Raw genomic sequence first — 21,647 nt, 5'->3', positions numbered from 1 at the left:
AGCTTAGTACCCACTCTCCTAGTGACCTCAGACCTCTCCCCTCCTGACATGAAGCTTCTACACTGAAGCAATTCTTGATCAAAGAAATTAGCAAAAGCTTAGATTTCAAAACAATTAGCTTTGTCAAGTAACCTCTTAATATACATATAACACTGCAATTTATCAATTCATGCAAAATGTTCACCAGTTCAGTGAGTATTTACACTAATTCTTGTTATCTGACCAGACTAGAACTATTTTGTTACCAGTGCAATCAAGAGAATCATCAAACATCTATTTAAGAGGGTTCTTAAATTAGAAGGACTGGCTTCAACAAAAATTCAAAAACAAACTTATTATACCATTGTTAATCAAAACCTTCTTTTTTATGGTTGCTTTGGTGACAGATCCTTATGATTCTGGATTGTTAACGATGAAGAATCTTAAATTAAGAGGAATCTCTTTCCTAGATATAAATCTTGACCAGAAGATCCAAAAGCTGACACATTTTTTCTGTCTGTATCTATTAAGATGTACGATAATACTAGCTTTCATTTTTATTTCAATTTTAAATGGAGTGCCACACTTTAGTTCCACATTCAGGACCCAATCCTGATGCCACTGTAATGAATCAGATTTCTAAATCTAATATCTATAAGAGCAAGATATGGGCCAAGATATTCTGGTGGCCGTTGCAGCTACTTGGATGTCCCATTAATACTTAAAACATATACAAAAAGATAATTGATTTTCAATTTCTCCTAGTATGGCCACTATTCTTACATTCAAAATCATTTGGAAAATAGACAGTAGATTTTGAAATATGCTACACATGAATGTGATTCTGATTTTATTTAACTGCTAGAGAAAAAAAGTTATCTTTTGAGGTGGCTACTGTATTTCTAAATACTTTCAAAATAAGGATATGTTCCTTCAGTTAAAACAATTTACTGCACAAAGTGATATACAATTTTTATATGCACTGCACTGCTATTTAGTTGACACATGACTTGTCTGGTAGAGACAGTAAACATTTATTTTATTGTTGAAAAGTGCTTTAAAACATTAAGATCTATGCCAATTACAATATACATGCAAGATGTGGAATTTTTAGTGTTGAATAATTGCTCCTGAGGGAAGGACAGGTTATTATAATGAGTTTGCAGATTTAAAAGTGAAATGCCATTTAACATTTCTCTGAAAACTCAGTAACAAATTTGGAAAAAAGGAAAGAACCCTACAGTAACTGTGGTTCTGCGAGATGTTATAGTCAGTGGGAATCCAACTGTAGGGGCGATGCATCTCATGTGCACATGATTTAATTATTTTAATAGTCTCCATCAGGGCCATATAATGTGCCCTGTGCCTCCTTGTGCTGCCATAAAGTACAAGTCAGCCATGTCCCTCCCTCAGTTCCCCCAGACCTGTTGTACGTCCAATAAGTATCAAGGCCATGCTGGACTGCCCATAGAGAGAAGCTCTTCTATTTAGATGAATAGGTTCTTCTGGCTGACATTTTCCTGCCTTGTAACAGGATTTCCTGGACCTGAAAGGAGCAGCCTCTGTCCGTAGTACTCAACCAGACAACAGCCATGCCATCAGGTGCAGCAACTTCAGGTCTGGATGGAATATTTGTCTACGGGGTCCATGCAGTCTGGGAGCTAGACTGGAACTGAATAGACATGCTCAGCAAGTCTGTCAGCCAAAACTGTGTAAGCCCCTATGGAGCCACCCAAAAGCCACCCATGACTTTGTCTCTTCTCATCTTGGAAATTACTCCAAGGAACAAGAAGATTGGTGAAAAAGTATATAGTATGCCTTGAGACCACTACAGAAAGAAAGCATTTTAGAAACAATCCCAGGCTCATGGCCCCCCGGGAACAAAAGTTCTGGCACAGCTTCCAGACAAAGGGAAGATGAATATGTGCCCCCTTGTTTGCTTATGTATTTCATTGCAGATGGATTGTCTGTCAGTATTTGCAGTGGAGTTTTGAAGAATGTGGAGGAAGGCTCTGCAGGCTATTTTAGTGGCTCTGAGCACCAGGAATTTGATGTGGAACCTCATGACTTCTGGGGCCTAGGTCGCTTGCATTTGTAGATGGTCCCAATGGACTTCTCAACCTCTGCCAGATATTTCCATACAATTTTTGTCAGTGAGAGTGCTGAGAATGGTACATGCATGTTTCTGAGTTTCTTCTGCCATCTTAGTTCTGCAACAACGTGAGGTGAGCCCAAAGCCTTCTTGTTCATCTGGTGTTTCCCTGGGGAATCGACTGACCTGAGGCAGAGGTGAAGATGTCGCAGGTGAAGTCTGACAAGTACTGCCACGTATATGCAAGCAAACATATGGCCAAGGAGCCCCAGACATGGCAATACCATCATAGTCAACTTTTACTCTATCCCGAGCACTAGCAATTGCAACAACAGGAATCTTCATTGAGAAGGTATACTCTTTCCGAGCTGGAGTCAATCAGAGCTCCTATGAATTCTATCATCTGTGATGGCATAACAGATTATCTTTTTCATAGTTCATCATGTGGTCTACCATTTAGAGGTGGAAGACTTGCTCTTGTCTCCTGCTGGAATCTGCACTTGATCAGTCAATCATCCAGGTAAGGATAGACATCAGTGTTCTTCCTTCTGAGGTGTACAGGTACTATTGCCAGGCATTTCATGAAAACACTTAGTGGAGAATCCATTTTGTATTGATAATGGTTGGACCCCACTGTGAACCTCATGTACTTCCCACAAGCCAGATGGATGACTATGTGGAAGTATGTATCCTGAAAGTCAATAGCCACAAACCAGTCTTAAGCCTGGAGAGATGTGATGATGTAGGTAATTGTTATAATCCTGAATGTGAGGAGGAATATGTATTTGTTCAGTTTCTTCACGTCTAGGATAAGACAAAATCACCTTTCTTTTTTGGGATACAAAAGTACTGTGAGTGGAACCTCTTGCCCTGAACCCACGTAAGTTCTTCTATGTCTCCTAGATGAAGCAACAAGCCTTGTTTGTTTGTAATGAAGTCTCATGAAAAGGGTTCCTGAAAAGAAATGGAGAAGTGGGTTGGGTAGAAGGCAGAGAATGGAATTTTATAGGGTAATGTTCGGCTATGTTTTCTAATGCCCATTTGTTGGCTGTGATGGCTGCCCAGACCTGGTGGAATAGGACAAGACTGTTCCCAAAGGTGGGGCCAAATTCCAGATTGATTCCGCTGTGATTCTTGACACTCCTATCAAATCTGCTGCCCTCTGGAGAGGGTGCAGGGTTGGTCAAAGAGGCAGAAGACAGGTGTCTCGTGGAATAACTGAGTTTCTTTCTTTTCTGATACTCTGGCTGTCAGCCCATGGTGTAGGACGGCATCCTCTGCCTTTGTTGGGGCTGATATTTGTAGGGCTTTCTGTAGGGAGCCAGTTTTTAAATTCCCTGATATTGTAGCATGGTGCTCAAGTCCTTGAGGGAATGGAGAAGTTCATCTCTCCTCTGGCTGAGGAGGTCCATTCCTACAAAAGGAAGGTCTTCAATCGTGGCCTGTAGCTCACATGGTGTACCCGACACCTGGAGCCACAAGATGTGCCTCATTGCAAATAGCCTTGGCTATTGACCTCACGGCTGTATCAGAACCTCTTGTGTGGACTGGTCCAGGCTAAGGAATTATAACATTCTGCCGATACAGACCTAAAAGTGTCAATTCTTCAACAAAAAAACTTCAGAAACAGACTCCTGGATGTATATCATTAGGTGCAGGTGACTTTGTTGTTCTTTAATTTACTATTTTGTTCCTGCATTACTACTATCTTTGACACCTCACTCTCTGACAATACCTGTTTTTTATTACCTAAAAAGAGTAGCTTTGGGATAGATGTCTCCTAAACATCTTCACTGTCGAAAGCTGATGCAAATGAATCATGTAACTTTTCTATAATATCCTATTGCTCTTAGTCCCTGATAGTTCAGCAAACTTACTACTCCTTTCGCAGGCTTCCTGTTTTTGATACAATTAAATTATTTGTTTGGTTATTGGCAATTTGTTCTTCAAACTCCATCTTAGCCCTGCTAATTTCCACTTCCACTGGGGCCACACATGCTTCCTGTGCAGGGCCGGCTCCAGGGTTTTTGCCGTCCCAAGAGGCGGAAAAAAAAAAAGCCACGATCGTGATTGGCGGCAATTTGGCGGTAGCTGCACTGCACCGCTTTCTTCTTCGGCGGCACTTTGGCGGCAGTTCCTTCCCTCTGAAAGGGACCGAGGGACCCGCCGCCGAATTGCTGCCGAAGAGCCCGACGTGCCGCCTCTTCCCCTTGGCCGCCCCAAGCACTTGTTTGCTGAGCTGGTGCCTGGAGCCGGCCCTGTTCCTGTGCCACCTCATGCTCCCCTGTGAGGACATATGTCACGGAGTGTGGGGAAGACAAGGCCCTGCACCCCCGCTTCCTGCGATTCACCATGACTCTCAGCCAGCCAGTAAAACAGAAGGTTTATTTAGACAACAGGAACACAGTCCAAAACAGGTCTTGCCGATACAGACAACAGGACCCCCTTTAGTTAGGTCCATCTGGGGACCCCAGGGAGGCCACAGCCCTGTTGGTCGGGGTGCCCCTCTTTACTTCCCAGCCAGCTCCAAAATGAAATTCCCTTCAGCCCCTTCCTTTCTGGCCTTTTTTCGGCTCCTCCCCCAGCCTTTGTGTCCTTTGTCCAGTTTCCCGGGCAGAGGTGTTACCTGGCCTCCAACCCCCTTCCTGGGTTCTCATGTTACATGCTCAGGTATCCTCCCTTCCCCAGTGCAGGCAGTCCCAGCAAAATTCCCCTGCAACCTTCTCAGGTTAATACTCCCCACTCAGCATTCAAATAACACATCACGAACATTCCCACTTCGTCACAACATAAAAGGTAGAGTGGCTGTGATTCTAACTCACTTCCTGCTAACAACCAATGTCGGTGAGATGGAATGCAGGGAATGTCCAATCTGCTACTCTCTCTTTAGATACTCTAAGCCATTTTCCCAGGCCAACTTGGTGAAGAAATCTTGTCTTTATACTTGTTTCTATAGGGTGTTCATTAAGAAAGAAAAAAGATAAGAATTTGATTGCTGATCCCTGTGCTGGGGTGTATGTCTCACACCAACGTTGATAGGATTAACGATGGTCTGAGAGGTCAAGTAGGTCACCTGGTGTTACCTGAGAGAAGGAAGGCCAGGGTTAATTGAGAATGAAATCTGTTTGGGGAAGGGTTGGACCAACACTCTAAAGCCAAGAAGCTGAGAGCAAAAAGCAGCTGCAGGGGAAGGAGTCTGCAGTCACTTCCTGGGATGAGAGAGGTTGTGAAGGGCCAGAAGGAAGTCATAGGAGTGAGCCCTAGAATCCTGCCCAGGAGTAAGGAATCTGTCAAGAAGATAGAAGGTGGTGAAATAGCCACTGGGAGTGGTGTAAGCTTCAGTAGTAAACCCTGAGACAGGCAAGAGAAAGAGGGTGGAACCAAGGGAAACAGCAACATGGACGGGGACTGACCAGACCTGGATTGCTGGTTATAGGGTCCCTGGTCTGGAACCTGGTGCAGAGTGAGCAACAAACAGCAGGGGGGGCACCCGATACAGTGAGAGCTATATTCCCCAGACATTAGGGTGAAATGCTTTGTGCCAACCACAACACCTCACAGGGTTTAAATTCTTCCCACCCTTCAACAGACTTATCCCCATCAAAGATGTACAAAGCCAATATCTCTTTTGCCTAGGGAGAGAGACATCTCAGACTGATGCTCTGATTGCAAGTCCTATTCCTCCAGGATCTATAGGTTAAGGGAATCAAGCTACATCTTCTAGATCAGTCTACATGGGTCACTTTGTATCCAGAGGTGACAGAACCAGAGAGAGGCCAAATAAACCAGTATCGGCCTGCACTAGTTTGAGAACACGTCACATTCTGGGATTAGATGGAAAGAAGGCAGAGGACACCAACAAAGTTGGCACCAATGAAGTTGACATTGATTACTTCAACATCAGTGAAGGTCCCAGCGCCCAAGAGCTCAGCACCAACTACCTTAGAATCAGCAGATCTGACACTGATGACTCTGGTGCCTATACTAGCCTGTACTGGCACTTCAGCCATTGAACCTGGCACCTATGCCCAGTCATAAACAGGACACTGACTCACATTTATGAGATTAAACATAGCTCTAAAACTAAGAAAGGTTTGTGTTATCTCTACTGGACCTATCACTCCTCCAAGGTTAAAGCCACTGAGTAGTTAGGTGGAATGAGAGATCTGGCACTGATCCTTATACCAGTACCTAGAAGAGAGCCAAACAAAGACCTGAGAAATGCCTTGCAGGAGTCTGTCTCCCCTCTAGAGATACCATGGACAGAGACTGATCCCTTCCCATCCAGGAAGTTATAAATAACAATGAGGTGACCGACACTGGCTCCACACTACACCTGAGCTCTGCCTCTTGAGGAAGAGAGATGATACTCCTCCTCATTGCCAACATATTCCTTCTCACCAACATTGAGCAGAGGTGCTTCTCTGCTGCTATTGGGGAATGACCTCAGGTAAAGTACGATGGAGTTTTTTGAGCACTTTGATGCCCACCCAAACTCAGAGTCCCTGGTCATTTCTGCAGCACAAGAAAAATTGAAGTCCATTAAAGAATTCCTGAGGCCAAAGACCCTAGGAAAGTAGACATTTTTGGATACAAAGTATGCCTTGCTGAAGCTTCAGGTGGTGAACTACCAGGCATTGTTCACCAAATATAATTTGGGAGAGGATCACTTCCTTCCTTTCCAAAATCCAACAGGAGTGCAGGAATGAAATGAAGGAGATCATTAAAGTGGGCCAGATGGCCACAAGAACATCACTGTAGGTGACCTTCCACACAAATTTGATATCAGGAATTATAACATTCAAAAACCAGTAGGAGAACACTTCAAACTCCCTGGTCACCCAATAACAGATCTAAAAGTGGCAATTCTTCAACAACAAAAACTTCAAAAACAGACTCCAACGTGAAACTGCAGAACTAGAATTAATTTGCAAACTGGACACCATCAAATTAGGCCTGAATAAAGACTGGGAGAATTGTCTTGTTAGACTGACCTCACACTTGGTAAGGAAACTCCCATCTTTTCATGTATTTATACCTGCTCCTGTATTTTCCACTCCATGCATCTGATGAAATGGGTTCTAGCCCAAAAAAGCTTATGCCCAAATAAATTTGTTAGTATCTAAGGTGCCTCAAGGAGTCTTCATGGTTTTTGCTGATACAGACTAACATGGCTACCACTCTGAAACCTCCCAAAGTCTAGAAACTGGCTAAGACTGAAAACAAAGAATAATACCACAGTGCCCCAATGTTCCACACAAGGACAGGTGTTCTTTAATACATTTAATAATGATCTGGAAAAGGCGGTAACTAGTGAGGTGGCCAATTTGCAGATGACACAAAAATTATTTAGGATAGTCAAGACCTCAGAAGATTGTGATGAACTTTGCAGGGGCCTCATAAATCCAGGTGAAAGGGTGAGCACAATGGGAGATGATATTCTTTGTACACAAATGCAAAATAATATATATTGTAAGAACTAAGTAGAACTGCTCATACACATTGCTGAATTCTAAATTAACTTTAACCTCTTAGAAAGAAGGCCTGAACATCACAGCTCAATAAAAACCCTCTGCTCAATGTACAGCAGTGGTAAGAAAAACAAAAGTCATGTTAGGACACACAGAACAAGAAATAAAATAATATTGAAAATATTATACCACCATTCTGGAAGATGTCATTCTCATTGCTGTAAATTTACAGACCCCACAGACAATACATGCCAGATTATCTGCAGGCATAATTCTATTGATTTCAATGGACCTTAGCTTGCAAAGAATTTGACCCCACAAATCTTATTTGTATTCATTAGTTTAAAATATTAGAGGGAATACAGTAATATAAAAAGACAACCCAAATAATCTGGAGAGTTATCTTACCATGGCAACTACTGGAGTTCTTTCTGTTGATGACAAGAAAACAGATAATTGCTTATGTTGTTTATGTGATTCTTCAGTGCTCCTTTTGCCCTGAGAATTCCAAAGTACAAAGAAGTGTTAGTCTTTAAAAAACCCTATTTCAGAATCTGAAAATTCCTTTGTAGTTTTAATTGACATCAGTTCTGTTGGCATTAGAATCAATCCATTCAGTGTTTACAAATACACATTGTCTCCTCCCAGCCAAGTTCCCCATTACAGTATAAATCTCTTGAAACCTAAACAAATACATGATATTAAGGTACTGTTAAGACTATGAGATTCAGTGCTCCAAACTCAGCAAACAAAAAGCTAAGATGATGACAGCCTAGCCCTATTGCTCATCCTTTATATTTTATAGCAAATACTTAACAATATAAACATCAAAATATAGACGTAATCATCTAAAAAGAGAAACAGGAATAGAAAATAGTGTAATGCAGCAAAGCTAAATTTTTACTATGAGCACTTTAACTTTTAAAGTTCCTGGTTTTTGAGTATTTAAATTTATAAACTTATTGTTATATTAACAATATGAAGAGTAGTTTATTTGGTTTTCCTAAAAGGAAAAAAAGAAAAGGAAAAAAGAAAAGTTAAAAGGGGGCCTCAAGGGTTCAAAGAACCTTTATTTATTTATTTCAACTCATGTTGTGGTCTATCAGCAATCTTTATGCAAACATACAATAAAAAATATTTTAAAACATTTACATGAATAATAAGCTAAATTAACCTAAAATCAAAAATATGTTTGATTTCAGATTGCTATGCATTAAGCTGTTAGGACCTGATTCAGGGAAGCACACAGGCACATGCTTAAGTCCCACTGACTTCAAGCGCCACATGTATTATTGTAATGTGGGGCTCCATAAGGACAGCAGCTTAATGGTGACATCAATACGACTTAAACACATGCTTAAGCAGGGCCTTAATGCATGCACCTTAGCTGTTCTAATGACAGAAGTAAAAAAGCCTACATTATAACAACACTTGTGGAGCTTGTAATGTCCATTTCCACAAGAACATGGTTTGTAACATGTAACACTTATAACTGTGGCATGCATGGGTGCTTATAAACATCACAAGAGTTACAGCACAAAAGTAGCACCACCACAGGAGCAGGAAAGAAAAGATTGAGCAAATAGACTGTTTCCTGCCTGCAAACTTGTACTTATAAAATGTACCCAGGGCTACTACAGTAGGGATTACAATGAGAGCATAAAAGGATAAAGGGTACTTTTCAAGATACTGACAGCATCTTTACTCACAGCTACAGGCTTACATTTGTTGTGGGGAAAGTGGGGACAGGTTCAGGACCATGCAGTTTCCTCACCTGCACTCTTCTACTCTCTACCCTATATCCATTTTCTCTCCTCTAGTCCAATGACCCATACACACACAAAGTATGTGTGTGTATGGGTCATTGGACTCATACACTCACCCCAGGTTGGGAATCTATTATATAAATTATGCTCCCCACTGGTTTTGTGACACCATATAAGCTCTGCACTTCTTACTCAGTGGAAACCTTTATGTGCTGCCAACTTGATGTATTTAAAAGCTTTATGCACAAAAAATTAAATGCAGGAAATGGAAGAACGGGAACAGAGGAAACAATAATCATGAGCTACATGACTCCAACTAGAATAATAATTTTTTGACTACTGTAACAACTTTTGTGGCCAACACTGAAAGCTATGGCCTTGAGGACCGATGTAGCACTTTGAAACGTTAACGGCAATTTTTGTTCTTTTTCAATCACCATATTTCATTTATTATTTAATGCAGTGAGTTTTTAAGTATATTTTTATATAGGGGTTTACATAGCTAAAGGTATCAATATTTTGTTATTCATCTCCCTTAATCAATCAGTACATGAATGTGGAAAACACTAGCTATTTTTGAGAATGTCTTTTGTTAAAGGTGCAGTAATTGGGGGGCGGGGGGTTAAGTTTTGTGTTCCAAGTTTTAGTAGCCACTTTTAAAACTGAATAGAGGTGCCATGAAACACTGCTAACCACCGATTTTGGTGCACAGACCTGGCTATATCCCCAAGAAACCTTAGTTTGCTACCCCCACCTCTATGAAGACACTGTTAGATCTAAATTTTTCTATATTGAGTTCTAATGATAATGTATGTGAACTGTTCAGCTTGCTTGATTAAGACCTAGGGGAATTAAGTTATTTGCATTTGACAAATACTGGAAAAAACTGTCCTACATCTAACATATTTAGTAATATATATTCTCTTCCTTCCCATATGATAATAATTCTGTTAAAGTAAGCTGTCAGGGAGCAATAATGGGGTCCTTAGGTCAGTGATTCTCAAACTTTTGTACTGGTGACCCCTTTCACACAGCAACACCTCCTATAAATTAAAAAAAAACCCTTATAAATTAAAAACACTTTTTTACATATTTAACACCATTATAAATGCTGGAGGGAAAGCAGGTTTTGGGGTGGAGGCTGACAGCTCACAACCCCCCACGTAATAACTTTGTGGCCCCCTGAGGGGTCCCAACCCCCAGTTTGAGAACCCCTGCCTTAGGTAGTTGTACTTGATATATTTGATAATACAGAACTTGAGAGACAGAGTCACTCCATGAGTAAAATAGGTTTATTACTTGATCCTGCATGAGAAGCACTTATTTTGTTGTTTATGTTTAGTTTGACTTTTAATATTTTTATATCTTTACTTGAATGCTGAAATCTAGGAATACTGTACTTTTCCATTCATAAAAAACTATTTTAGAACAAAAATTAAGAAAAAACACTTATTGTGCTCTTCATTGTAAAACAAGATTAGAAAATTACTATAGTTCATCTTTTGTTTACTTGCCTCAGCCTAATTTTATCTGTGAATGCAGTATTGATTATTTATTGTCAGAAAGCAATGCTGAGTACTCTGTAATTCCAGAAACCTAACGTAAATTTGCCAACAACTAAGCCATGTGAATTGTTACACTGTTTCATGATTGGTTAATCTAGCTGAAAGCAGTGTAATCCTACTGGATGTTTTCTAAGGAGGCTAGAGTCCTCATCGCTTTAACTGGGCATACAGTATATGTCTGTGAAAGATCACAGAGAACCAAACCATGGAGAACTGTATGAGAGCTGGGAGCTCTATTGAGAAAAACTATGTTTTAGATCTAAATTATTTTGATCCTGACCAAGAATTTTGCAAAGAAGAAGAGCATAAATAATGAAAATATTACTAACTGAGGTCTGTGAAATAATGGTTAATGTTAGCCAACTCTCAAACACTGTTAGAAAACTTAGCCTAAAAATTACTCTGATATAGAAGAGGCCTGGCAGCAGCCTAACCAATAATACAACCTCAATAGGAGTGCAGAAGGGGCAGAAGCTCCTGTGAATGGTGGGGCAAGGGGATAGAAGGGGGGATACTGAGACTCGGAGGCAGCCGGCTGGACTCAGAAAGGAGGACTCAGAGTTCCTATCTGCTCCTGGGATCAGTACAGCCCTTCCAGGCTCCACTCCCTGTTCTCCAGCCTGACCTCAGGCACCACCACAGCTGCGCCAGCCCCTCTGGATCCTGTTTCCCCCCCCGCCCCAACTCAGGGGCTTTCATGAATGTATGTAGGCCTGGAGCCCCCACAATAGTTCCACTGTGAGGGCACCAGCCCCTCTTGCCCTCTGGTTGCACCACCTGAGAAAACCATATTTGAACTTTGCAAAAAGCGTTACTGTAAGTTAATCAAAAAACTATGAATTATTACAGGGAACCTGTGAAGAAGGCAGAACATTCTTTAGCCTTTACAAAAGTTTAATTTTATTTTATAGAAACCTAACCAGTGCTGGTGCATATTATAAAAATAAGAATTGAGAAGTAAGTGTGGAAGCAGGGGAAAGGGCTGGAAAGAGACCCTGCTGTGGAGCAGAGAACTAGACACCCGTGAAAAATCTTTGTGGGAACAAGATAAAACAAGAACAGATCAAAGAAAGGTACAAGGATGGATTGCAACATGAACCTAAGAAGCACGCAGACCTCTCAAATGCAGTTTTATTCACAAGTGAGCCTGCACACAGAACTATTTGTGAACCATGCTTACTCAGCACAGCTCTCTGTCCTTCTCTAGTGTCTAGACCAAACAAACTTTAATATATCTGCTCAGCCTTTGAGCTAACAAGTGAGGGTTTTTCAGCTGAGGCAGCAAAGGCTCAGATTTTAAATCTATAGGTCCAGGTTTCAATCCCTCTGTCAATACCCCATGCAGGGATGTCAAAGAACATCTCCAAAATAAAAATAAAAAGTTGTAGTGGACAGATAGTGACTGGGAGCAACTCACCCATGAGCTAGCAGGTAAAAAGTAAAGTTTGCCTAAATACAAAGTGTTCTTGACTGGATGAACTAAGCCACCCCTCCAGGGTATCTTGTGATTAACAATGACCAGGGGGAGAAGAGAGAAAAGTTATCTACTTATTGTTCTACTGAAATTTTGTGTTTGCATGAAATATTTATTTTTATAACTTTTACTGTTGAAGTAACGTATGTCAGAAATTGGAAGATCCTGGAAACTGATCCCCATTTAAGATAAGGCCCCTTTAGTCTACTATGCAAAGTGTAAATTTATTTTATTTAAGGCTTCTTTTCTTGCCAGAGTGAGGTAAAGGGATTTTAGTTTAAATGACAGTGATGCCCCATGTGATTATCATTGCAGTAATTAAGGGTAATACAATAACAGTGATAATTTATAAAAACAAGTTTTACCTGTACATAAATCCTAAAGTAAAAAATTGTATATCTATCTACTATTTTGCATAAAGGTTGTGTGACTAGAGCACCTGTGGAAAAGTTAACAGTTGATCTATGTGCATTGCTTGTTTGTAATCAATGATTCAAAAGTCTCTTACACAAAACAGCATGAACATATATATTCCTCAAAAAGAACAGGAGTACTTGTGGCACCTTAGAGACTAACAAATTTTTTGAGCATAAGCTTTCGTGGGCTATAACTCACGTCATCGGATGTATATAATGTATGCTGTAGAACACGAAAGCTTATGCTCAAATAAATTTGTTAGTCTCTAAGGTGCCACAAGTACTCCTGTTCTTTTTGCGGATACAGACGAACACAGTTGCTACTCTGAAACCTGTATATATTCCTAAACAGCATATGACTCTGGTGGAAAAAATTGCTTGCAGAAATCTTATTTTGCATTACTATCTGTTCAAGTCTTATTAATATTTGAGTCATCTTTGAAAGAACAAAAAGTTAAAAGTCTATTGTCCAAATGTTGAGTAGGAATATTGTTAACAATTATTAGATATGTGCTATATTTCCAAATAATAAATCCTAGTGAGAAAGAAACATAGAATTGTTAAATTATTTCAATATCTGATTGTCTGTGTTATTGCATGGCCAAATGGAAATTATCTGGGCAAATCTGTGTTATATGAAGGGACGATATCCTTCATGCCACCTCCACCAATTAAAAATATCACCAAACTTATCTGTTCTACTTTATGAATATCTATTATTTTAGCTTTGTTAATTAACTGGTACCCAGCTTGGTTCTAATTGGGAATTTGATAGTAGTCCTTGCTCATTTTAACAATTGTGTGCATATACGTGAGGGTAGAATTTGATCCTGAGTGCATTAGACAGACTATATACCCAGATTAATCAGCATCAGGCCAAACTGCCATACCATGGTGAATATATGGCAGAATATAAAAATATGTCCATGCTACTTAACCTGAACTGAGAAAATTCTGACTCAGTTGATAAAGTTAAGCATTTCAGTAACATACCTACACAGCATTTTTAGGAACAAAGTGGGATCTTGGTGTTCTGATATGCATGTCAAAATGTCTGAAGTGTTTTTTTTGTTTGTTTGTTTTTTATTGTTTTGTTTTTCCCCCTAGCTCACAGTTATTCCGGTAGAGTTGGAGTCCAAGTTCTGAGCAAATATTGAAAAGTTGAAACATGCATATATGGATCTATATTATACAATTATGGGTGTTTATTATTTAGTTCTCTTCTTCACAATGTGTATTGCATTGCAAATTGGGAAACTGATCAGGATGGGTCAGGGTTCTGAGGGGAAGGAATTTTTCCCTAGGTTAGATTGGCAGTGACCTTGGAGCGCGGGGTGGATTGCCTTCCTCTGCAATGTGTGGGTGCAGGTCACTTGCCACACATCTGTGTATATCTTATTTAATCATTTCCCTGATTGCAGGGACCTCAAGCACTGGTGCAACTTGGTGCCTCCTATTCACTACCCGTGGTACATAATAATCTAATCTCCTGTGTCCCTCATTTACTTTGGCCTCAGTTCCATTGGGTTTGCATAAAGGTGCTTGGTGGTGTCAATGGCCTGCAACATACAAGAGATCAGACTAGATGTCCTAGTCATAGAGTCAAAGGCCAGAAGGGATAACATTTTTAAGAATATACATTTTATTTCTACAAAATATTCATGAAACATTTCCAAAATCCTGAGGCGTTTTATCCTGACAGATCAAGTCCCCAAGAACCTCTCTTTACCATTTAAAAAAAGTTAATAGCTTCAAGTTACCTGATAATCAGCTGGTCCAGGAGTACAGAAAGCTCCCCTCTTAAAAACATAGAGAGGTCGAGGAGCTGAAGATCCAAATGCTCCTTTCTTTGTACTCTCCAAGTAAGCTTTTTTAAAATTCTCTCTTTCAATACTATAGTTGAGAATATTATAGAAAGCTGGACCTGAAAAAGTCACAGTAGAGTTATGAGCCACCATCATAGTTTTGATTTTTTATCATAAATAGTCATTTAGAAATACATTATATTTTAATATTCAATTAAAATTGTTATGTTTTCATACTGTAATGAAGTTGTCTCAACCAATGAAAACACAGGGATGCCATACATTTACGGACCCACATCTGTGAAGTTACCTGCCAGTTATATCAATGTATGGACCCTGTGGTCTGAGGGATTTTGATTTGCAAAATGACTAATTATAGTTCAGTAATATATACAGTAATCACTCTTAAAAGCTTTCCCATTTTGCCTTGGATAACTAAATAACTACCTCAATACTAGTAGTGTTAGTTTAAAGTCCTGCTCAGTCACCCTTACACAGACTGAGTAGCATCTTACTCTGCAAGTAGCCCACTGGCCATGACAGCAGTTACCCAGGACGGACAGCACTGGTATTGCAGTACTGTTGATTTAGTGAAGAATGGGACAGCAGTTTAATAAGTGGGACTACTCAAAGAAAAATGGACTACTCAACATGAGTAAGGGTGGCAGAACAGAACATGGGGTGAAACTCATCCATGGGCAAAGGGCCTGGACAAGGCCTATACACCACTTAAGTCCTCAAAATAGAACATTGCAAAAGGGAGAGCTGTACCCTCAGTAAACACCTAGGGAATGTGACACATACAGGAATGTCATTAGATATTGGAAAACCAAAAATATGTTTAGTTACAGTTAAAGCTGCAGCAGAACACACACCCTCCATCCAAAACCTTAAAAATGTGGAAATAAGAAGTTAAGGGGAATTACATGTGCATTCCTTTCCATCTTCATACTGCCTACAATGCTATTAATAATGCACTCTAATGCTCCATAAGGCTTTCACTTCCATCTCCAACAGAGTCCAAAATTAATATATATCACAACTTCATCAGATTTGCACTCAGTTTTGCAAAAAAAAACCATTTACAATGACCTCATACACTTATACAATTATATCAACAGACAGCACGTGTGACTGTCACACATTCAGCGCAGTAATCACTCACCTCCCAAAATACTGCACACTGAGGGGGATAGAAGAAAAAGAGAATGGGGAGGGGAACTATATATTGGGAAAGTAATATTTTCAAGGGATGCTTTTTTAACACAGTAAGGGGTTTAAGAGACATTGAAGGGTGTTATGTCCATAATGGTGAACTTTAAGTTATTTTCCCTTTTTCTCTCTCTCTCTCATCCGTCTAAAAAAGAAAATAATCTAAAATCCATTTGGATGCATACAGAAGGATTCACCAAAGTGTTGGGGAAGAGGGCTGTAAACAAAAGACAGACCCCTAAAGCATCTGTCATCAGTAGATACTATTTGCCCTGAATATGAACTTTCTGATACTTTAATTCAGGTGTCAGCAACCTGCGGCACGCGTACCAAACACAGCACGCAAGTTGACTTTGAGTGGCACGCTGCTACCTGCCGCGGTCCCGGCCCCACCACTCTCCCCTGTGGGGGGCAGGAGGCAGAAGCTTGGTCCTGCAGCAACCAAGCTTCCCCGCTTTTTCCCCCAGCGTGGTGCTTTCCTGCCCCTCCTCCTCTCCTTCCCTGTGCCGATCAGCTGATGGCCCTTCGGAGGGGAAGAGGGACGAGTGGCAGCGTGCTCGCTGCTCCGTAGAGGAGACAGAGAAGAGGTAGGGACGGGACCTTGGGGAAGGGGGTGGAACAGGGCATATCCCTTCCAGCCTCCTGCCATGAGCCTCTCAGGGTACGGGGCTGGGAGCACCCCAGTCCTCTGCCCTGACCCCGAACCCCCCCACACACCCAGCCTTCTGCCCTGCACCTCCACACACACACACAGCCCTCTGTCCTGACCCCTGAACTCCCCCCACGCCCCCAGCCTTCTGCCCTGCACCCCCCACACCCTCAGCCCTCTGTCCTGACCCTTGAACCCCCCAACACACCCAGCCTTCTGTCCTGCACCCCCCACATCCCCCAGCCCTCTGCCCTGACCCCTGAACCCCACCCCACACCCAGCCTTCTGCCCTACACCCCCACACACCCCAGCCCTCTGTCCTAACCCCTGAACCCCCCCATAGCCCCATTGCCCTCTGCCCTGAGCCCCCACACACACCCAGCCTTCTGCCCTGCACCCCTCACACACACCCAGCCCTCTGCCCTGACCTCTGAAACCACACCCATCCCTCTGCCGTGACCCCTGAACCTCCCCACACCGCCACTGCCCTCTACCCTGATTCCTGAACCCCCCCCACACACCCAGCCTTCCGCCCTGCACCCCCACAGCCCCCATCCCTCTGCCCTGACCCCTGAGCACCCCCACACACCCAGCCTTTTGCCCTGCACCCCCCCAAGCCCTCTGCCCTGACCCCTGAACCTCCCCCAGGTCTGGGGTCCCGGCTGCCAGCCCCTTGCCAGCCGGTGTCCCGGCCGCAGGCCCCACTCAGCCCACTGCCAGCCTAGGTGAACGGAACCCCAGGCTGGCAGCGGGCTGAGCAGGCTGGCAGTGTAAGATCAGCATTTTAATTTAATTTTAAATGAAGTTTCTTAAACATTTTGAAAACCTTATTTACTTTACATACAATAGTTTATTATATAATATTGACTTATAGAGAGAGATCTTCTAAAAAACATTAAAATGTATTACTGGCACGTGAAACCTTAAATTAAAGTGAATAAATGAATACTCGGCACACCACTTCTGAAAGGTTGCCTACCCCTGCTCTAATTCAAGCATTTCTTCTTCTAGGGCCCTGCAGTAAGAGGGAAGTGCATCACTGGGGAAAATAGTTTACCTGGCTATGTCCTTACCCGGCAGGAAGTAAGGAACAAAAACTTCATTGGCAGTTGTTAAGTTACTATATACTATATAATATCAGGCAGAACCACACTCTCCATAGTGCATGCTGGGTATTCTGCTGCTATGAAAAATCTACAGAGTCTACACTTCGCACAGAGAATCCTTATTAAATAACAGCACAAATTAAAAAAAAAACCACTCCCCACAAATGCAATTCATATTCTGTTTATTTTAGCTAGGATTTCTATAAGATCAGTAAACCCACAGGTGCAAATAATATTGCCTACATTTATCACTTTGAACTAACAGTATAAAATTACCTGGAAACACCAAGCTAACAAAATCTTGAATGGAAGACTACATTTGTTTCCCTTTGGGCTCCTTACAGATTTCAGTATAAATAAGAGTGCTGTTTGATATGTGTATTTTGCCCAAATGCCTACTGTATTTTAATAATACTTTTTAAGATTAATTGCTAACTTCCTTGAATATCAATCTGTCTAATATCGGGTCATGTAAACTGAATGCTGACAGTACTTGGATTAATTGCAAACCTGGTGTTTTTTCTAGCCTGGAGTCTTGAGTGAACCGAACTGTAGTTTGACCAAATGGGATCTTTTTCATTCCTGATGTTTTCTTCAAGGATTCAAGAGCTGAGCGTGGTTCATTATATGTACCAGGAGCTGGGGTGATTGATTTCACATGTACAAATCTCTAGAGAAGCAGAGGAAAAAATATGCCAGTGACAACCTGCAACACATTTAGAAACTATCTGGACAGAAAGTGCCCACATCAGTATAACAACATATAGATCTCATTTCTTTCTTAATGAAGTGAAGATAATTTATATATAGTAACTAATATCTTGAATATATCTAGACATATAGGACCTGATTTTCAAAGAAGGGAACAAGTGCAAATGTCACTTGTATGTTTACCAATATTCAGCTTCTGTATAGCCACAGTCACTTATATATCTGACAGTTTGCACAGATATGTACTCAGTCTGCACATGCACAAATGTTATAGGTCCAGGTAATAACACATGCCCAACTTCAAAAATCAGACTCTCATATACAACTTTTATTATCATTGTCTGTACAATACATATATACATACACACACACACACACACACACACTAATATGACTGTACTTGTGTGCATGTGTATGAAGTCATTCAAATTAGTTGTATATATAGATATAGATAGATATGTAACTAATTTGAATTACTTCATACATGCACACAAGTATAGCTAGATAGAAAGATAGATCTAATTTGAATGACTTCATACACGCAAGCACATAAGTACAGCCATATTAGTAGCCAGTAAATACACAACACAAACAGAATGGGGAAGAAGAGGCCAAATTTCTCAGCAAGTACATCATAATAGTCTCATAATCCTATGAGGAGATATTTACTGCCCACAAAGAACATATAGGGGATTACTTTTATGTTCTCATCCAAAACATCTACAAATAGTTGATCATGTGGTGGTCAATTGATTTATCTTGGAGAGATTAAATCAAATTTGATGGCTGAGCCAAGGGATTATCCCATTTTTCTCTGCGCTCTCTCCCAAAAACGCCCCAATCAGCTAGTTCACAACTAACTTGAAATGAAAGTGTGAAGTAAACCTCAATGTACAGGAATTTAAACATGCAGGGAGGAATTTTCAAAAGGGCCTAAATGACTTAGAGCTTGTCCACATGACAAATTACTATGCTGCAAGTCAGGATGTGAATCTACAGCACTCCAACTTGCCCTGAAGCAGTGATATGGGTGGACACTGCTACAGTTCAGTGAAAAGCATGAAGTGTCCTTTGATGCACAAGTCCCACTGAAAGTCAATGTGCTCCTAAGTCACTTATGAGTTTTTGAAAATCCTAACCACAATTCTAACTACTGTAATTAAAATCATAAGGAACAGAAGGTTACTTACCCTGTGCAGTAACGGAGGTTCTTTGAGATGTGTCCCCTTATGGGTGCTCCCCTGTAGGTGCGGTAACACCTCCTGCGTCTGGGATCAGAGATCTTCTGTAGCAATGCCCATTGGGCTGCACATGCTCTCCTCCCCATCTCACACCATGAGCAGTGTCTGTATAGCACTGTGCAGTCCAACTGCCCTCAGTTCCTTCTCTACCACAGAGTCCATCTTTAAACTTCAAAGCAAAGAGGAGGAGAGTGGGTAGTGGAGCACCCATAGGAGCACACATCTTGAAAAACCTCAGTTAGTGCACAGGGTGAGTAGTAATCTTTTTTTCTTCAAGCATGGGTACTCCACTATAGATGACTGTAGATGAGTGCCCATAGATGGAAGGCCAGGGCTTCACAGTGACATAGGTAATTGCATAGTGTTGGCTAAAAAAAAGTCTGTAAATGCCCAGGTGGCTGCTTGGCAAATGTCAGTAACTGGCATGTTGCTCAGAAAAGCAATCAAGGTGGACAGCGAGCAAGTGGAATGTGTTCAAGTTCCAGGTGAGGGTCGCAGTTTGTGTCATTGGTAGCAAAGGAAGAGGAACTCCAAGATCCATTTAGAGAGACATTATTTGGATACGATCTTTGATCTCTCTGCAACGGAGAGGAATAAGTGTGGCGATTGTCTGAAAGATTTGGTTCTGTCAATGTGAAAGGTTAATGTTCATCTGACATCCAATGTGTGCAGCATGGCTTCATGTTGGTTGCCAAGTGGCTTCGGGGAGAAAGAAGGAAGGTGGATAGGTTGCTTTAGGTGAAAAGAGGGACGGCATCTTGGGTAAGAATTTTGAGTGTGGTCATAACATGACTTTGTCTTTGTGAAAGACTGTGTACGGAGGGTATGCCATGAGAGCACCTATTTCTCCTACCTCTCAGGTGGATGTGATGGTGATGAGAAATGCTGTCTTCACAGATAGGTGGGTGTAGGAGCACGTTGCCATGAGCTCAACTGGAGGGCCTATGAGACAGTGCAGAACTAGGTTGGTATCCCAGGGTGGGGGTCACATATTTGAAGGTAAAGGTTCTGAAGGCCCTTGAAGAATCTTTTTTTGATGGGGGGGGATAAATATGGAATGACCTTCTATCTTGGGGTGGATTTCTTGTTCAATGACAGGTGATCTAGAGACTGATGAAGACAGAGATCGTCTTTGTGTCTGCTTCTGCTCCGTGGGCGATTTGGGAAAGTTCACCCTATATGTAGCCCCTGGGTCCCAATAGGGCCAATGTAGAAGAACTGGCATGTGGGGTTGCATCCATGGGGGTCCATATCAGGTACCTGGTTCAGTTCTGGTCACTGGGTATCGGAGTTGAGAGGATGGTTCTCTGTGTGTGTCTGCTCTTGATATGATGGAGGACTGCATGCAGTGGAGTACTCCTCTCCTTCCTCACTCAAGAATGTCCTCAGTTTGGAAGTAGAGTGCTGCTGTGTCTCTGGAGAGTAGGCACGAGGTGCAGGGAACTCACTGTGGAGAAGTGGCGACTCTGGCATATCAGAGACTATGAGTCTCTGGGCTATCTGAATGCCTGTGGTACCAGCAGGAGCATCATCAGCACCAGTGGTGGTGTAGTGGTTGAGGGCATAGCCAGTGCCAACAGGGGAATGCATTCCCTTGAGTGGCCAGGAGCTGGTGCCAAGGGCTTACTTGGTGCTGAGATCTTGCTCAGTGCTGGATGTTTTGTCGGTGCCGAAGCACTCAGGATTATTTTTGTTGAGGTGGTCAGTGCCAATTTTGAAAGTTTTACAGTATTTCCGCCTGTAGTCCTGCCCTTTTAGGGTCCTTGGACCTGTCTTTTGTGCCAGTACCAGAGATGCCTGAATAGTTGTGAGAGCCAAGTCTCATCCCTGAGGACACTGAGGCTACAGACCTCTCCAGGGATGCTTTTTTCTGAGGTGGCTCCTTAGAGAGTGAGCTAGTGGCCCTTTTCTTTTCATCTCAGTGTAAAAGTGTGGATTTTCTCTTGGTAGTGCATGGCGAGTGAGAGTCGGCTGATGACTGTGCCAATGGTAAGCGCCACATAGGTGAGATATCAGGGCCAAGGTCTGAGGCTGGTCCCACAGAGCTCTCCATGAGTAGAAGTTTTAGCCTCAGTTCATGGTTCTTTCTGTACCAGGCTTTCAAGTTGAGGAATTGGGTACACTTCTGAGAGACATGTCCCTCACTGAAGCAGCATATGC

The 21,647-nt window shown here is 41.8% G+C and overlaps 1 protein-coding gene across 4 annotated transcripts in view; it reads right to left on the bottom strand.

The window, feature by feature from the left end:
* The window catches only part of STPG2 (sperm tail PG-rich repeat containing 2), a 424,532-nt gene that overhangs the window by 317,616 nt on the left and 85,269 nt on the right, over window positions 1–21,647 (bottom strand). For all 4 annotated transcript variants that reach the window (XR_010601227.1, XM_005278473.5, XM_042856391.2 and 1 more), the window contains 3 exons: window positions 18,046–18,205; window positions 14,524–14,687; window positions 7,951–8,040 (listed from right to left, as the gene is read on the bottom strand). Coding sequence is in view for 3 of the 4 variants with exons in the window: in XM_005278473.5 (XP_005278530.1) it covers window positions 7,951–8,040; window positions 14,524–14,687; window positions 18,046–18,205 (414 nt within the window). In the remaining variant the exon portion in view is untranslated. The remainder of the gene's footprint in view (window positions 1–7,950; window positions 8,041–14,523; window positions 14,688–18,045; window positions 18,206–21,647) is intronic.

Source organism: Chrysemys picta, chromosome 5, assembly GCF_011386835.1.
Source record: "Chrysemys picta bellii isolate R12L10 chromosome 5, ASM1138683v2, whole genome shotgun sequence".
NCBI lineage: Eukaryota > Metazoa > Chordata > Testudines > Emydidae > Chrysemys > Chrysemys picta.
This window is presented reverse-complemented; position numbering and strand designations above follow the sequence as displayed.